This window comes from Thalassophryne amazonica, chromosome 16, assembly GCF_902500255.1.
Source record: "Thalassophryne amazonica chromosome 16, fThaAma1.1, whole genome shotgun sequence".
Classification (NCBI taxonomy): Eukaryota; Metazoa; Chordata; class Actinopteri; order Batrachoidiformes; family Batrachoididae; genus Thalassophryne; species Thalassophryne amazonica.
Window position 1 is genome coordinate 36,421,653 of NC_047118.1, and position 17,674 is coordinate 36,439,326.

The window sequence follows — 17,674 nt, forward strand, 5'->3', positions numbered from 1 at the left end:
CAGAGAGAAAGGTTGGCAGGAAATTGCTGATCGAATAAATGCGTAGGTAGCCTACAACCAAAGTTAAACTGCTATTATCGTCAGGAGTCTCCCGATTTGGAGAGTTATCTCCCGACCTCCCGAGTCGTACTTAAAATGTCGAGATATCAAAGTTAATGAGTGAGCACCGCTGACAGACGACCAGCGGAAAGTGTCAAGACCCTCTGCGGGACCGCGGAGTCTGTAAAACTGAGATATTCATGTAGCTGGTTAATTGTGACTACGACGACTTAAACAAAAATAAATAAATAAATAAATCACATAGTGTGGTAAAAAGTAGCAGTGGCAGGTGGGCGGACATCACCGTTGTCTCCATTTGGTCCCTCGCTTGGACTGAGCAGACAACTAAGAGCGAGCAGACGCGTGTTCCGGAAGACGGCAGCAGATTTCCAGGTAGAGGGTCTTCTGTGCATGATCATCACTCATTCAAAGGCATCAAGTGAAAGAACTTTCTCCACAAGATTGTAACAGAAAGCAGAACAGACGTAGCCAGTGACACAGCGTGAGCTCTTCTTAGCTGCACCTGTACTCTACTCTTCCATTCCATTTTATTTATTTATTTAACAGTGAATATAGTTTTGTATATTTGACTCTTTTACTTATTATATGAGTGTTTTTGTTGTCTTATTGCTCCAATAACCCCAGATCAAATTCCTTGTATGTGCGAACTAACTTAGCAATAAATTCAAATCTGATTTTGATTCAAGCTCAAATCAGACTGCAAGACCAGAGACTTCAAAACTAGAGAAGATTAACAAAGAGTGGCACTTAGCTCTACTGGACACTTTTTTTAAACATACTGTGCAATAAATAAATGAATGAATGAATTATTAGGATGAATTAACTAACTAAAAGGAAAGAAAAATGCACGGGGCTCTACAGAGCTCAAGGGTTAGGGTTGCACATTCATGATAAGTTTATGGGAAATTAAAAAAAAATCTCCCCCTCTGATATTTCCCAGAGTTGACAGGTATGGTTAAGCGGCAACTTAGGCTAAGCCTGACATTTAGCTTGGTCCGGATCAGGTTAGTCTGCCAGCATGTGTTGCTGTGGAAACTTAGTTTGAACTAAGATGAGCTTGCTTTATGGAACCAGATCCACTGGAAAATAAGGCAGACTAATGAAATAAGCCTGGTTTAATGGAACAAACCCTTTGTTTGCTTGTTCGGGTGCTAGCCTTATAATAAAATATGAGTACATGAATGGAATGTATTTGTACTATTCAGAATGAGAACGGTCTTGAATTGTTTGTACTTCAGTAGAGCAAAATGATTTCAGATTAGATTACATGCATGGGAGTGTGTGAGTGTGTGTGTGTGTGTGTGTGTGGGGGGGGGGGGGGGGGGGGGGATTATTTCCTGCTCACTGGCAAAAAGTATTTTTATTTTCTTTCCGATGATACATGATTGTTCTGTATTCAGTGTGATAAACTCCCACTTTACCCTCTGATTAACAGGGCACAATAGGATAAATGCAGTCAGTGTGTCCCCAAAATTTGCTTAAGTAACACCATAAAAACTACTGCATATCCAGCTTTGAGATTTTGGGTTCCAATAGATAGAGGTGAGGAAAGGTGAAACTCAAATTGGGGCCATGAGGGCTTCTTTCAACATGCTATTTTTTTATTTTTAAATACAGTTTAAAAAAAAAGTATACCCATGTTGCTAACCACAGGGTCCGATTTCCACTGTTGTTTTTTTTTTGTTGTTTTTTTGTTACTACAACCATGAAATAATAGTGGGCATGTAGTACGTGTACTCACCATTCCAGCCAGAGCAATGAGCGTGCACTGGACCTGAGTGTGGTTGACATTCTCAAAGAGATCATTGGCCTCAAAGATGTCATGTGGTTTCAGGCCATAGTCTGTGATCGCACGGACAAAATTCCCTATGTTTTCCAGCTGAAGAAGAAACCAGACAGAATATAAAATAAAGTTACTTATCTGTTCACTTTGTTATAGAACCTCAATCCATTCTGCTGAACTTTTCAAGCGTTAATTGTTGGTGCTCGACAGAACTATGCTGCATGTTACTACAGTTTTAGACTGTTATAGTTTATGTGGAGGTGTGGAACAATATGAGACATTTAAATTACAATTTACTATAGGTTACATTAAAGGTTAAATTTTAAATTGTATATCACCATTCTGCAAAGCAAAGTGTGTGCAATCAGATTCAAAACAAGTCATGTCTGGGAGCATCTCCCACACCACAGAACTGCCCCGGGTCCTGAATGGGAACCACACAGGCAGACAATTGGTCCATCCCAATCTCTTAAAAGTACATAACCATCTATCTGCCACAGCCAGTTGAAACGTGGCTGTGGCCAACGTCATTGGGATCATCATCACTGAGGCACCTAGGTTCTGGATCATGCCATGAGAAATGCGCTACATGGGCAAAATGTCGCTGCCGACACTCCAGCATGTAGGATACTCCTCATCTGAATCTCCAAAAGTGGTCCTTTCACACAAAGTCATTCCAGTTGTACCCAAGGATCCACCAAAGGCTTGTAGTATCAAAGACATCCAGTACTCATCAGTTTACTGGTTAGTGTCGAAGTCTCACAACCATACAATAAGACAGGAAGCACCAGGACCTTTGTTCTGTAAATATATCAGTATTGCCAAACCCCTCTGTCCAGTGACCGCATGATTCCAGACCCGGAGACATGAATATCACTGCTGTGATAAGTGAATGTGTCTACAAGTTCAACACTTTCACAGCACACATACACAGTTCTGATGGCCAAGTCCTGGAAGTCGCTGAAAGCCTAGATTTTAATCTCAAACACTCAAGATTCCTCACTCAGCCTCTTGAGTGCTGCAACCAAGGAACGCATTGATTCAGCAACGGCAATAGCACACACCACAAAGTCAAGGTCAGTGAACCTTTCCTCATCAACAAAGGCACAGAAGCAGCTGGTTTCCACATCACAAACTCCATGCAAGCACTGAACGGTGGAGGAGTCACAACACAGCCCTCAGGAATGGCAATTTTCACTGGGAAAAGTTTTTGTCTCCACTCCTGCAATTACAACAAAGTGATTTTTTTCTTCATTTATTTTAAAGGGCCTCAAACAAATCCTGAAAGCAGTTTTGTTTGGTTTTTTTCCCCTGTCGGTGCTTTAAAATGTGAAGGAAAGACATACAAATGAGCTTCAGTTGATAATTTATGGAACATAAATAAGCTCTGTGATCTGCGCCAAAAGAACAGATGAACCAAGTTCCACACACTCTGGAAAAATGACCTTCGACTTCGAGAACAACGGGACAAGTAAGACTCATTTTTCCATAGATTACCTGGTGCCAGTTTTGACTGGAGTTGTTGATTTTTTTCACTGAACCTGGCTGAAGAACATTAATGAGTCTGCAAAGAGAAACAGAAGTTGCCTTTGGCATTTAAGAAAGAAGAAGAAGAAGGAAAAAAAAAACATTTTCAGCTGTAACGGCAAAGAAATTATCTTCAAATCTTCTGCTCACTCGCACAACAGGACTCCATCCTTAAGACTCTCCATGAAGTTGTCTCCGATCCTCTTGCCGGTCACATCTTGAATCCACATCCTCAGCTCCTCCTCTTTCTGGGGATCGTACTTTCCGGCCAACTGGGGGAGAGAGAGTGAGAGAGAAAATGAGCCATCCATCCATCTGTCCATCCATCCAGGCTGAATGCTTCAAAAGTGTTTTGTGATGTAACAAGCATTTATTATGTAATGTGTGGCTGCTTTGCAGTGAAAAACCTTTTCCTACTAGGCAGCACACACACAAAAATACATCCAGAAAAGAAGCATAAAAAATGTATAACTGCAGATGAACAATCTGTACTGGAAGGAATACAAAGTGTTGTAAACTAGACTGCTGACTGCAGCAGAGTTAAAGATCACAAGATCACCCAGCTGAACAATGAATTCTATTAGAAATTTTTCAAACTGAACAGTTTCCTCAGGTCCAGGATCATTGCCAAAAAAAAACAAAAAACATTCTGTAACTGGCAGAAGAGCTGCAGAAAATTCCTGTGTTGCATAAGGTGCAAAAAAGTTTTAAAGGGGGTCATATTGTTGAAGAGGGGTGGCTGATTTTGCCACAATTTATATTTGGGCTTTCATTACCATTCCCAAAACTCTTCCAATTCTCTGAACCTGCAGTCCTGTGTTACAAACAAAACTGGAAAGCTGAAACAGCTTTCTTTCGACTTTTTCGACACAAGTCAGACTCCTGTTTTCATTGTATGACACACCTGCATGTATCTGGGAAAGAGACTGACTAATGAGGCGTTCCATGGCTCCAACACAAGCGGTAAAGTTTGATGAAGCTCTACCAGAAGTGGAAAAAGTTGCAGTTCCTTGACTGGCCGTTTGAGGCTGGCTCCAAAACTGAGTGCATTCCCACAGGAGACCATGTTAAAATGTCCAACTTTCGAGCACAAATAAACATGCTTACAGAATGGCACAAAAAAAAAAAAATAAAAACAGCTTTGCACTCTATAGTTTCCCCCTCCATGACAACTGTACAGAGGGTGAGTGTTTCCTAACCCTAGTTTAAGATATTTTAAGCCATAATGGTCTGTACAATAGAGGGCGTGGTCACTTTGACTGACAGTTTTTTTTTCAAACATCTGGAATAATACAGCTTGTTGTGTGGTGAAACGTCCTAACGGATCTTCCAAGATGTCCCTGCAGCAATATTTGAGCTGAGGGAAACTCTTGTCTTATTTAATGTTGTATGCTAATGGTATTAGCACTTTTAGCAGCCGTCGGGAGCCTGATCCATTAAACTACATCAATGCACGATCAATTAGAGAATAAGTGGCTCATAACCTTTAACCAATTTTCTTTAAAAAAGGGTGGGATGATGCTTGGCCTTCAGCCATCCGATGGGCAAACGGGGTGTTCAATTTATATATCACACACACACACACACACACACACACACACACACACACACACACACACACACACACACACACACACACACACACACACACACACACACACACACACACACAGTGCATCCAGAAAAATACTCACAGCACTTCACTTTTCCACATTTTGTTATGTTATAGCCTTATTTCAAAATTTAATAAATTCATTTTTCCCTCAAAATTCTGCTCATAGCACCCCATAATGACAACATGAAAAGTTTTTATTTTTGCAAATTAAAAAAAAGCCCAACTAAATCACGTGTACATAAGTATTCACACCCTTTGCTCAATACTTTGTTGATGCACATTTGGTAGCAATTAAAGCCTCAAGTCTTCTTGAATATGATGCCACAAGCTTGGTGCACCTATCTTTGGACAGTTTTGTTCATTCCTCTTTGCAGCACCTCTCAAGTTCCATCAGGTTGGATGGGGAGCGTCGGTGCACTGCCATTTTCAGATCTCTCCAGAGATGTTCAGTCGGATTCAGGTCTGGGCTCTGGCTGAGCCCCTCAAGGACATTCACAGAATTGTTCTGAAGCCACACCTTTGATATCTTGGCTGTGTGCTTAGGGTCATTGTCCTGCTGAACGATGAACCGTTGCCTCAGTCTGAGGTCAAGAGCGCTCTGGAGCAGGTTTTCATCCAGGATGTCTCTGTACATTGCTGCATTCATCTTTCCCTCAACCCTGACTAGTCTCCCAGTTCCTGCTGCTGAAAAACATCCCCACAGCATGATGCTGCCACCACCATGCTTCACTGTAGGGATGGTGCCTGGTTTCCTCCAAGCATGATGCCTGGCATTCACGCCAAAGAGTTCAATCTTTGTCTCATCAGACCAGAGAATTTTGTTTCTCATGGTCTGAGAGTTCTTCAGGTGCCTTTTGGCAAACTCCAGGTGGGCTGCCATGTGCCTTTTACTAAGGAGTGGCTTCCATCCGGCCACTCTACCATACAGGCCTGATTGGTGGATTGCTGCAGAGCTGGTTGTCCTTCTGGAAGGTCTTCTCTCTCCACAGAGGAATGCTGAAGCTCTGACAGAGTGACCATTGGGTTCTGGGTCACCTCCCTGACTAAGGTCCTTCTCCCCCAGTCACTCAGTTTAGATGGGCAACCAGCTCTAGGAAGAGTCCTGGTGGATCTGAACTTCTTCCACTGATGAATGATGGAGGCCACTGTGCTCATTGGGACCTTCAAAGCAGCAGAAATGTTTCTGTACTCTTCCCCAGATTTGTGCCTTAAGACAATCCTGTCTCAGAAGTCTACAGACAATTCCTTTGACTTCATGCTTGGTTTGTGCGCTGACGTGCACTGTCAACTGTGGGACCTTCTATTTTGACAGGTGTGTGACTTTCCAAATCATGTTCAATCAATTTAATTGACCCCAGGTGGGCTCCAATTAAGCTGCAGAAACATCAAGGATGATCAGTAAAAACAAGATCCACCTGAGCTCAATTTTGAGCTTCATGGCAAAGGCTGTAGTTTTTTTTTTAATTGTTATTTTGTAATAAATTTGCTAAAATCTAAAAAAAAAACCAAACAAAAAAAAAAACTTTTCACATCTTCATTATAGAGTATTGTGTGAAGAATTTTGAGGAAAAAATGTGTTTCATCTACTTTGGAATAAGGTTGTAACATAAAAAAGGTGAAGCACTGAATACTTTCTGGATGCACACACATACATATTCTCTCTCTCAAACAGAGAGACAGAGATAGAGATAGAGAGAGAGGGGAGTGTAGCTCCTTTCCATTATTGGCCCAGGCACACCGCAACAACGATTCCTGAACAAAGGGGAAAAAAGTAAAAATAAATAAATAATAAATGGACTGCATTTATATAGCACTTTTCCATCTGCATCAGATGCTCAAAGCGTTTTACAATTATGCCTCACATTCACCCCGATGTCAGGGTGCTGCCATACAAGGCGCTCACTACACACCGGGAGCAATAGGGGATTAAAGGCCTTGCCCAAGGGCCCTTAGTGATTTTCCAGTCAGGCGGGGATTTGAACCCATGATCTTCTGGACTCAAGCCCAACACCTTAACCACTAGACCATCACCTCCCCTAATAATAATAATAATAATAATAGGGGAGGTGTGTAATAATAATATTAAATCACAATTCATTGAGAAAAGGTCGACGAATGAGCTTTTGACTTTTCCCATCACTGAATAGCCTGCCAATCAAGAGCGCAAAAGGGACAAAAGAGGAACAAAATGAAACTAAAGCTAACGCGCCTGGAGCCACTGGTGGAGCAGTGTGTGTTTGATCTGTACACCAGAGGTGGGCGGATCTATCCTAATATCGATACCAACGCTGGTATTGATACTGAACAATCCTCATGTAAAAAGATCGATACTCAAGCTTTTTTCTCTCCCGCACGCACTGAGTGCTGCGCAGTCTACTCTCTGTCTGTAAGAGCAGCGCTGCATCACACAACACGGAGCAGCGCACCCTTGTATTGTGGTTTGTCAGCCCTCTACCTCAGGAGATTTTATTTTAAGTTGTGTTGAGTGATATTTTTTTAAACAAAAATGTTGATTGTGATAATAAAGTATTTTGTTGTCACGTACAATGTTTGGCGAAATTCTATCCTAGGTCTTTTGGATCCTTTGGAACTATGAAGCTTAAACATGAAAAAGTATCGATATCGGCGATACTGGGCCTGTATTTACTTGGTATCGGATCAATACCAAAATTCCCGGTATCGCCCACCTCTACTGTCCATGGATCCACCTGCTCTTGTTGCTGTCCAGAACAAAAAAGGAATCATCTCCTTCATCGTCAGAATCCTCACTGTCTGGTTCAGACTCTGAGGACACGCTGCGCACTCTGCGTTGCTACAATTTCAAAAAAACAAAACAAAAAAAACTGAAGCGCTTGTTCAACATTCATAAGATGCCTCATTTTTACACACACACAAAAAAACCCCTTCACCACACAAGCTAAATATGCCACCAAAATTATAAACACTGCACACATGCCAAATATTTCTCAAATCTCTCAAATACCAAATCTCTAACTGCTGTTTGTATACCCGAAATGCGCGCATATAAGACAGAGGGGGAGAGAGACTCAGTCTCTCTGCCTTTTTTTTTTCAAAACCCTGGTGTTTCTGATCACCGGCGCTATGGCTGTGTGTCAGTTATACGCACGTGCATGGGTTCGATTACCAGTTCTGATCACGCATACACAGGTGCTGTGTTCGTGGATCAGACACACACATGCACGCTTCACCTTCTCTCCAGCTGATTCACTCTGGATGAATGCATTCGGTGTTTGGATGTGTTGTAGTGCAAGTACGCATGCACAGGACTGCCTTGTACATGATTTAGCAACTCAATCAAAAAAAGAATGCAGCCATCTCCAATCACACTGGGTTTTCTGTTTTTATATGTCACAACTCTGTGGATCAAAGCTGATCACACACACAAATGTCCACTGCTGCTGCAAGTTTTTTCACACTTGATGGTTCAAAGTCATGCTTCTGTAAACTGCCGCCTGGTTTGCATAAACCGAGGCGCAGGTGGCTCTGAGAGATTAGAGCAGACGACACAAAATATTATTATGTCGTGTCGGCCATCAGCTCCATGGAAACAAAGCTGATTGCACTACTGCAAAGCCCTCCTGCTGCGAACAAATACGCAGTGATCAAGGATCATTTCCTTAAAACGTTTGACCTGTCAGACGCTGAAAGGGGCAGCAGGCTCTTCTGTCTGTATGGCCTAGAGGACAGCAAGCCTTCAGAGGTCATGGACAGAATGCCCTAGCTCCGGCCGGACTTTTTGTGCAGCAACTCTCTCCTCAGGTGCACACAACGCTGGCCAACTCCACAATCACTGGCTGCTTTACGCTGGTAGAGAGGCTGACAAATTCTTCCTGGCCGGCCAGCACCATGGCAGCACTCACACACAGCGGCAGAAGCCCCACACCACACACACCAGCACTGCCACGGAGGAGCTGCAGCTCCTCTGCAAAAGTGCCCACAAACCGGCTTTTGTACTGTGTGAAAACATTCAGCTGGTTGAACAAAGTCAAACTAAACGCTAATGTTACAAAACTAAGCAAACGATAAAAGACCATCAAGAACTACAATAAAACAAAATGCGGACAAATTGTGGTTTTCGGTGGCATTTGTTCAAATTTTTCAAGTTTAAAAATCCTGATGAAGCACCAGCTGCAGGAACAAAGCTGCAATGAGCTGAACAAGCTTAAACGATGCCAACGAAAGTCAACGAAAGTCCAGAGTTCTTGTTTTGTTTGGGCTTCGTTGCAATTCGTTAAGTGCTGTGTGACTGGGCCTTAAAGCAACAGCACAAAAAGAAGTAATTTCATACAGACCCTAAAAATAGTTTTTAACCCTCTCTGTGATTACCAGGGATACACTGCAGTATCTGGGGATAGGCCCTGACCTGACGGGCCTCGGGGTGTAGGATTAACAGGGAAATCACGGGATTAACAGAATCATTCAGCGAGTGGTTCCACAACATTTCTGTAAATTACTCCATTAAAAACAACTGCATATGCAGCTCTAGAATTTGAGATTCTGATAGACACATGGGAGAACCAGTGAGCCTCCTGTTTTAAGTAATGTTGATCAATTTTAAATTCATATGTACTATGAACATAATGACAGGACAGGCCCATTACCTTCCTTGTGAGGCCTTGTTGTTCATCGCAGGGTTTATGATCACTCAAACAGCTGCTGCTTGTTTTGAACGATGCACCCTACTATACAAATAAATGGTACATGATGCCACACACACAAGTCAGCATGTTGTCATGAGAGGCACTCTATTGCACACCTGGAGCAGTTTGGGTATTGTGGACCTCTGCTCAAAGGCATTGTAGTTAGGTCCCTGTCTGATGGGGAATTGAACAGAAGATGCTCCCCATGCAGAATGTATGTTTTGGCTATATGAATATGATTAAAATGCATGAGAACAAGAGGAACTAAATGGTAAATAGAATGCAATTAGGTTGTGCTTTTCCATCTGCATCAGAAGCTCAAAGCACTTTGCAATTATGCCTCACATTCACTCATTCACACAGACACACTCGCACACCGATGTCTGCCATGCAAAGCCCCTCACTACACACCAGGAGCAACTAGGGGATTAAGGACCTTGCCCAAGGGCCCTTAGTCATTTTCCAGTCCAGCGGGGCTTTGAACTGAGAATCCTCTGGTCTGAAGCCCACAGTGGTGGGCACAGTTCCGCTAATTGCAAATTAGCAAAGCTAACATTTGTTACCGGATTAGCTTTCCAGCTAACTTCAAAAACCATCAGTGGACCAATTAGCTTCCGCTAGCTTTCATTCCACTAACTTTTTTTTGCTGGTATACGAGTAGTTAGTAAAACTGAATGGTCATAAACATTTGTAAACCCTAAAATCATACATGATAATTCCTATCTGTTACGTGTTTTGCAGCTGTGAGGAGCTGAGCTCAACTCGACCCCAGCAGAAGAGGCCTGGCTGCCAGGCTGCTACTATTTGTAAAAAACAACACACAAGTTACTGTAATGGGTACGCTGCTTTTTACAAATAAATGTGTATTTGTAAATATGTCATTTTCATTTGTAAAAAAAGAAAAAGAAAAAAGGCATTTGCAAAACTATGGCAATTTCTATGGCAGTGTTCTATGCATTTTGACACAAAATGCATAGATCACTGCCATCTACTGGATGGGATTGTGAACAGTAATGAATGATCACAAGGTTGCTTTGTGCAGAAGCACACACTTAAACAGAATCTTCAGTTTTGCAAATGCCTTTTTTTAACAAATGAAAAAAAAAAAAAAAAAAAAAGAGTGTACCAGAATCAATATTAAACGTTAGTGGTTAGCTGTAATGTCCACAAAATTTTTTTTTTTGGAGGTTTATCAGTTTAGTGTTATAAAAGTTAACTTTTCAGTTAGTGGATTAGCAGGTATCAAAGCTAACTCGTTGGTTAGCTGTGTCCACCACTGGAACCACACCATTAGACCATTATTGCAACAAGCGTTATCGCGATAGGTTGGTGGAGTACCAATCTCTACCGTAGGACAAATTTATAGAATTCATACCATCTACCATATATACCGTGCACCCCTATTCCAGACAAACAACCAGGCAGGCAAGAAAGTTGGAAATAGCATGTCATTATTTGGCGATATTAATAGCAGGGGTGGTGGCCAAGTGGTTAGTGAGCTTGGCTTCAGTGTAGAAGGTTCCCGGTTCAAACTCCACCTTTGCCACATTTCTCCGTGTAATGTGGAGTTCCATCAGGAAGGGTATCCGGCGTAAAACTTGTGCCAATTGAACATGCAGATGCACCTCAGATTTGCTGTGACGACCCTGAGTGCAAAACAAGGGAGCAGCTGAAGGGACTTTTTTTTATTTTGTCCAAGTGGACAACAGGAGGAGTGACACTCCTCTTGTGGGTCATTACTATGTGCACGCTGTCTTGTCTTGGAAAGGAATTGTTTTTGTACTCACACAAATAATTTGCGTGGCATCTTATTGTTTTGTAAACAGTTGTGCAAAAAATGCCTGAAGCATTTCCTGCATTTTAATGTAAATACTTGTATATAACTGTTTGCTACATTTCTACATATGTTTTAGAATTTTTAAAAAGAACATTACAAACTTATAAAAATGGTTTGTTAAACATGTTTCTGTAAAAAACACTATTCCAATTTTATGATTTGTGTGAATTTAGGTTCATTGTGTTCATACAGTATATCAGAATGAAAGAAACACTGTAAAGCAGTGGTGTCCAAACTATTCCAGAAAGGGCCAAGAGGGTGCAGGTTTTCGTTGCAGCCTCTGACTTCAGCAGGTGATTTCACCGATTAACATCACTTTGAGCAGGTGGGATGCATTCAGTGCATTCATCAGTGTGACCCGCTTTCTGGAATACTTTGGACACCACTGCTGTAAAGTGACACAGGTGAGGTTGTGCTGACAAAAACGAGAAACAAGGCAAAGTAAACAGCTTTTTAAGGTAAATTATGAAGGTAAAACCAAAAGTAGTCAAAAATGGCCAAATATACCCTGGACCCCAGAGGGTTAAGCTTTTGGCTGGCAAGTTGTACGATAGCCATTTAATTTTTGGTGCAGCTCAGAACAAGTTTTCATAAAAAGTCTTTAAAAGATTTTTTTAAACCTTCAGTTGTATAGTGGTTCTTTAATGCCCAGTGTAAGATCAGGTTTTCAATTACTAAAACAATGTTATACTTTCACCCACGCTTTTCTCATCAGGCCTTGGATGCCCTTATGCTACACTTTAAAGCCTTCCTGTATAAAAAAAAACAAAAACACTATAATGTGAAGGGAATAAAAATAACAGGAGGAAAAATGAAACCAGCCTGTGGACATTCCTGCATGGACAAACCCATTAGACTCTCTTTTCTCCGCTTATTTCCTTATTGGCACAAACACATGGCCCTAATACTTTGAATTCTGGCATTGGGGTTTAACACAGCTCCCTCCCTCCCCCCCAACACACACATCCATCCATGTCCCCTTTCCTGAATGTTCTGCAGATAACTTCACCGTCTGGGATCAGCAGCCAACACAAACAAGCATTTCAAAGCATCGGGGATAGCGTACCTTCCAGACCATCACACCAAACTTGGGAGAAACAGCGTTCCCACTACTCCTTCCTCTCTTTGTGAGCGCTGATTCCTTTCTCTCTCTCTCTCTCTCATCCCACTGCTTTTTCCACAATCTGCCCTTTTACAGCAAGCTGACCGTTCAGGCACACAGTGTCTGATAAAGAAAGGCCAAAATCGACAGGTCCTGCTTCCAACCAAGGCAACACAGTCCCAAATTTAATTTAACCACGTTTCCCCCTCATTTTATTGCTCAGAAAGGCGGAAATGACTGTTGTCCAAAACGGTTAATTTTTTTTTAACCATTTTTTTTAAACCATAAATGTGCCTCACACAACTAGCAGAAACTATTTTCCTTTAAAGCTACAGTATGTAAAATTTAAGGACATTTATTAGCAGAAACTGAATACAGCATTCATAACCATCTGTTCATTCATGTAAAATTAACTGCAACAACAAATCAATGTGGTTTCATAAAGTTAAAATGAGCCCTTCACAAGTTTATTCCCATTTGGTCTACACTCTAATTCCCATTTCATCCTACGCAAAATTCCTGTTTCGTGTACTCTCATTTGATCTACACCTATTTGGTCTACACTCAATTTGACCAATATTCCCATACAGTCTACTCCTAGTTTGTGTACTACCCAAAAGTGTTGAACTTTTGAATTATTGTAGGAGTGATATTGCCACATGAAATTTTGTAATAACTTGTTAGAGGTGTAAAGTGATTTGCAAAGGTATGATAATTATCAGTCACACCTAGGGGTTTAATCTATTTATTATATGGTATGGGATTTTGCCAACTTCTGATTGGCCCATTCGCCACTTTCTGAGCTGTACCACATGCCGAGTTGACCACTGGTGGAGCCGAGTAGACCGCGCGTGCAAAACAAGTACACCTCACGTGCAGCGCAGTGCTAGCTAATCAAGCGACACCTTCTATAGATAACGACCAATCAGATAATGCGATACATGCCTACTTTGACAAGATGGCAGAAGACAGGTTTGCATCTGTTAGCGACGCTGACTTAAAAACGAATTTTACACGAAAAAGATGCGAAGAACACCCGCAGAAATACACAGTCAGCAGCCAACCTGTTTGCAAGTACGTCACTGAAAAGGGACATTGAACTTTGAAACTTATGACAGACAGATGCTTGACGGAGTACTCGGGCGATTTTGTGCGGAAGCTAGACAGGGAATGGTGAACTTTATAAGAAAACAAGCCTGATGACTCTTCATCACGGACTTAACAGGCATCTCCAGTCGATCGATGGGATGTCAGTTGGTGCAGTATGACAGTAATAATAAAAAGTTGAAACTTGAGATAGATTTTTCAGTTTTAGTATGTTTGACAAACTCCCAATTTTCTTGTTTACCATATAATAAAGCAGTTATAGACTTTTGATGAGGACCTGGTCAGTGAGCAGGTCCGCATCACGGGTATAATTGTATATTATTACTCAAAGCTTAACCAAAGGATGAAAGCTTTCACACCTTTGTTCCGGACTAACAAATGACTGGAAGGTTGTCATGACAAGCTTAGCCGTCTTGCCGGCCAGGACCATCCCAACCTGTTTCAACTCACTGCACTCCTCCAGAAGGAGGACAGTGTCTCAGAGTTCAAGATCCAGCAGCTGCTGAGTGGAGGACTACCAGTGGACAAGAGGAATAAGTGGAAAAAGTAAGACAGAGGTATTAAGCATCTTCGGGACAAATTTGTCACTGGAAAGCTGTCAATAGCTGACTTTGTGGACTCTGTAAGCTACACATGTGGTTTGTAAACTGTGAAATTTAATGTGAAATAAATATTATAAATACTAAAAATGTGTTGTTGTCATTTACAACATCTTCTCCTTCTTCTTCTTTCAGCTGCTCCTGTTAGGGGTCGCCACAGCAGATCAATCGTTTCCATCTCACCCAGTCCTCTGTGTCTTCCTCTGTCACACCAACCACCTGCATGTCCTCCCTCAGCACATCCATAAACCTTCTCTTTGGCCTCCCTCTTCTCCTCCTGCATGGTGGCTCTATCCTCAGCATCCTTCTCCCTATATACCCTGGGTCCCTCCTCTGCACATGTCCAAACCATCTCAATCTCACCTCTCTGACTTTGTCTCCAAACCATCCCACCTGAGCTGACCCTCTGAAATGTATGATTTAAGACATAAACAGTGAAAAATATTCGTACTAAAAAAAATGCACTTTTAGACAAAAGGTGGATGAAATGGAAAAACTGTCAAAATCAGGTATAAACGAAATGGGGCTAGACCAAATGGGGTTACCGTTGCACTGCTATGTTGATATAGTAACCTGCCTTTTGCACGTTACAGCACAGAGGAATCAGGTATTGCACCTCTACACACAGTCTACTGGTTGCTAGTGCAGGCTAACAAATTTGAGAACCCTCGTTTTGGGGAAAACAGAGGACCATACATATTGCTTCTTACAAAAGAAGGCATGAATCCCTGTTGCAAAAGAAGTGAAAATATGAAGGGAAACAAAATCATGACTGGCAACATCATAATTCAGTCTGGAAACTCACCACTAGATGGCGCTAATTCCTACACACTGTAGCTTTAAACATGTACTAGGGAGTTAAATCTCACATGCTCAAACATTAGGAACTAGTGAGTGAGTGTAAAAGCTGTGCTCTTTCAGTTTTAACCACCAGTACGATTTAACTAAATTGGTGTTCACGCAGAATAAATGACTTTGTAATTCCGTCACGCTTCCACTGTTCTTCTGGTGTAGATCATCTCTGCATGGCGGCTGGCACGGCTTTATATCCTCCATCGATCAGATGCACTCCTGTCCACCTGCGTTCTGTCAGGACACTGTTTTGTCACCCCTGACACACATGTAAACTATTTAGATTAAGGACGCTCTCTCAAGTTGCATGTCGGAGTCCATCCACTCCTTAAAAGGTGATTATATTGTAGATTTGCTGATGTCAGTCCTCCTGCTACCTCGATGCTCCTCTTTCATGTCATGTTTCTGGAATGTACAGACCAGGCTGAGCTAAAACGACCCGCATTCATCCCCCAGTCAGCTCAACAATTCCCATTTCCAAATTAATTACAAATCAAAAGTAACGCCTGCCAATTTGCCTATTGTTCTGACTTAATATAGTTACTAGTCACTTTTAGATTCAGTTAGCTTTATATTCAATTGGGCTTATGTTCATTTAACTTTATATTCCCTTATTTCTATAGTATAAAGTTAAAGTCAGTTACTTTTAGATTCCATTAACTTTACTTTCACTGACTTTTAGATGCAGTCAGTTTCTTGAGCTATACCATAATTCTCTCAGGCCCAAATTTGTGTGTCCGTTATATATTTGTCTCTCTGGTGAAAAACTCCAAAACCACACAAAGTTGTAAAATTACCTGAAGCTAATGCAGTAACAATTTTCTAAGCAAAACTGTAACTCAAAGTATGTTTTTTAAACCACATAATAAATCACACTGCTCACAACGGAGGCACTCATCTCATGCTAACGTTAGCATCATGTGATGTGATGCTAGCGAGTCTGACACATGAACTACTTGATCCGTCGTAAGTCACAGGTCCTCAGCCAACACAGGTACAGTAGTGTTCATGATAATACAACCCCTGGCAAAAATTATGGAATCACCGGCCTCGGAGGATGTTCATTCAGTTGTTTAATTTTGTAGAAAAAAAGCAGATCACAGACATGACACAAAACTAAAGTCATTTCAAATGGCAACTTTCTGGCTTTAAGAAACACTATAAGAAATCAAGAACAAAAAGATTGTGGCAGTCAGTAACGGTTACTTTTTTAGACCAAGCAGAGGAAAAAAAATATGGAATCACTCAATTCTGAGGAAAAAATTATGGAATCACCCTGTAAATTTTCATCCCCAAAACTAACACCTGCATCATATCAGATCTGCTCGTTAGTCTGCATCTAAAAAGGAGTGAACACACCTTGGAGAGCTGTTGCACCAAGTGGACTGACATGAATCATGGCTCCAACACGAGAGATGTCAATTGAAACAAAGGAGAGGATTATCAAACTCTTAAAAGAGAGTAAATCATCACGCAATGTTGCAAAAGATGTTGGTTGTGCACAGTCAGCTGTGTCTAAACTCTGGACCAAATACAAACAACATGGGAAGGTTGTTAAAGGCAAACATACTGGTAGACCAAGGAAGACATCAAAGCATCAAGACAGAAAACTTAAAGTAATATGTCTCAAAAATCGAAAAATGTACAACAAAGCAAATGAGGAACGAATGGGAGGAAACTGGAGTCAACGTCTGTGACCGAACTGTAAGAAACCGCCTAAAGGAAATGGGATTTACATACAGAAAAGCTAAACAAAAGGCATCATTAACACCTAAACAGAAAAAAACAAGGTTACAATGGGCTAAGGAAAAGCAATTGTGGACTGTGGATGACTGGATGAAAGTCATATTCAGTGATGAATCTCGAATCTGCATTGGGCAAGGTGATGATGCTGGAACTTTTGTTTGGTGCCTTTCCAATGAGATTTATAAAGATGACTGCCTGAAGAGAACATGTAAATTTCTACAGTCATTGATGATATGGGGCTGCATGTCAGGTAAAGGAACTGGGGAGATGGCTGTCATTACATCATCAATAAATGCACAAGTTTATGTTGATATTTTGGACAATTGAAAGGATGTTTGGGGATGATGAAATCATTTTTCAAGATGATAATGCATCTTGCCATAGAGCAAAAACTGCAAAAACATTCCTTGCAAAAAGACACATAGGGTCAATGTCAATGAGCAGATCTGATTTGATGCAGGTGTTAATTTGGGGGATGAAAATTTACAGGGTGATTCCATAATTTTTTCCTCAGAATTGAGTGATTCCATATTTTTTCCTCTGCTTGGTCTAAAAAAGTAACCGTTACTGACTGCCACAATCTTTTTTTTCTTGATTTCTTATAGTGTTTCTTAAAGCCAGAAAGTTGCCATTTGAAATGACTTTAGTTTTGTGTCATGTCTGTGATCTGCTTTTTTTCTACAAAATTAAACAACTGAATGAACATCCTCTGAGGCCGGTGATTCCATAATTTTTGCCAGGGGTTGTAGTAGTGCTATGTGACTAAAAAGATGAATCCAGGTTTT

The 17,674-nt window shown here is 41.2% G+C and overlaps 1 protein-coding gene across 2 annotated transcripts in view; it reads right to left on the minus strand.

Annotated features, from left to right (window-relative positions):
* LOC117528403 (TLC domain-containing protein 4-B-like) overlaps positions 1–17,674 on the minus strand; it is a 124,087-nt gene that overhangs the window by 7,139 nt on the left and 99,274 nt on the right. For both annotated transcript variants that reach the window (XM_034191031.1, XM_034191032.1), the window contains 3 exons: positions 3,521–3,642; positions 3,341–3,407; positions 1,802–1,939 (listed from right to left, as the gene is read on the minus strand). In XM_034191031.1, coding sequence (XP_034046922.1) covers positions 1,802–1,939; positions 3,341–3,407; positions 3,521–3,642 — 327 coding nt within the window. The remainder of the gene's footprint in view (positions 1–1,801; positions 1,940–3,340; positions 3,408–3,520; positions 3,643–17,674) is intronic.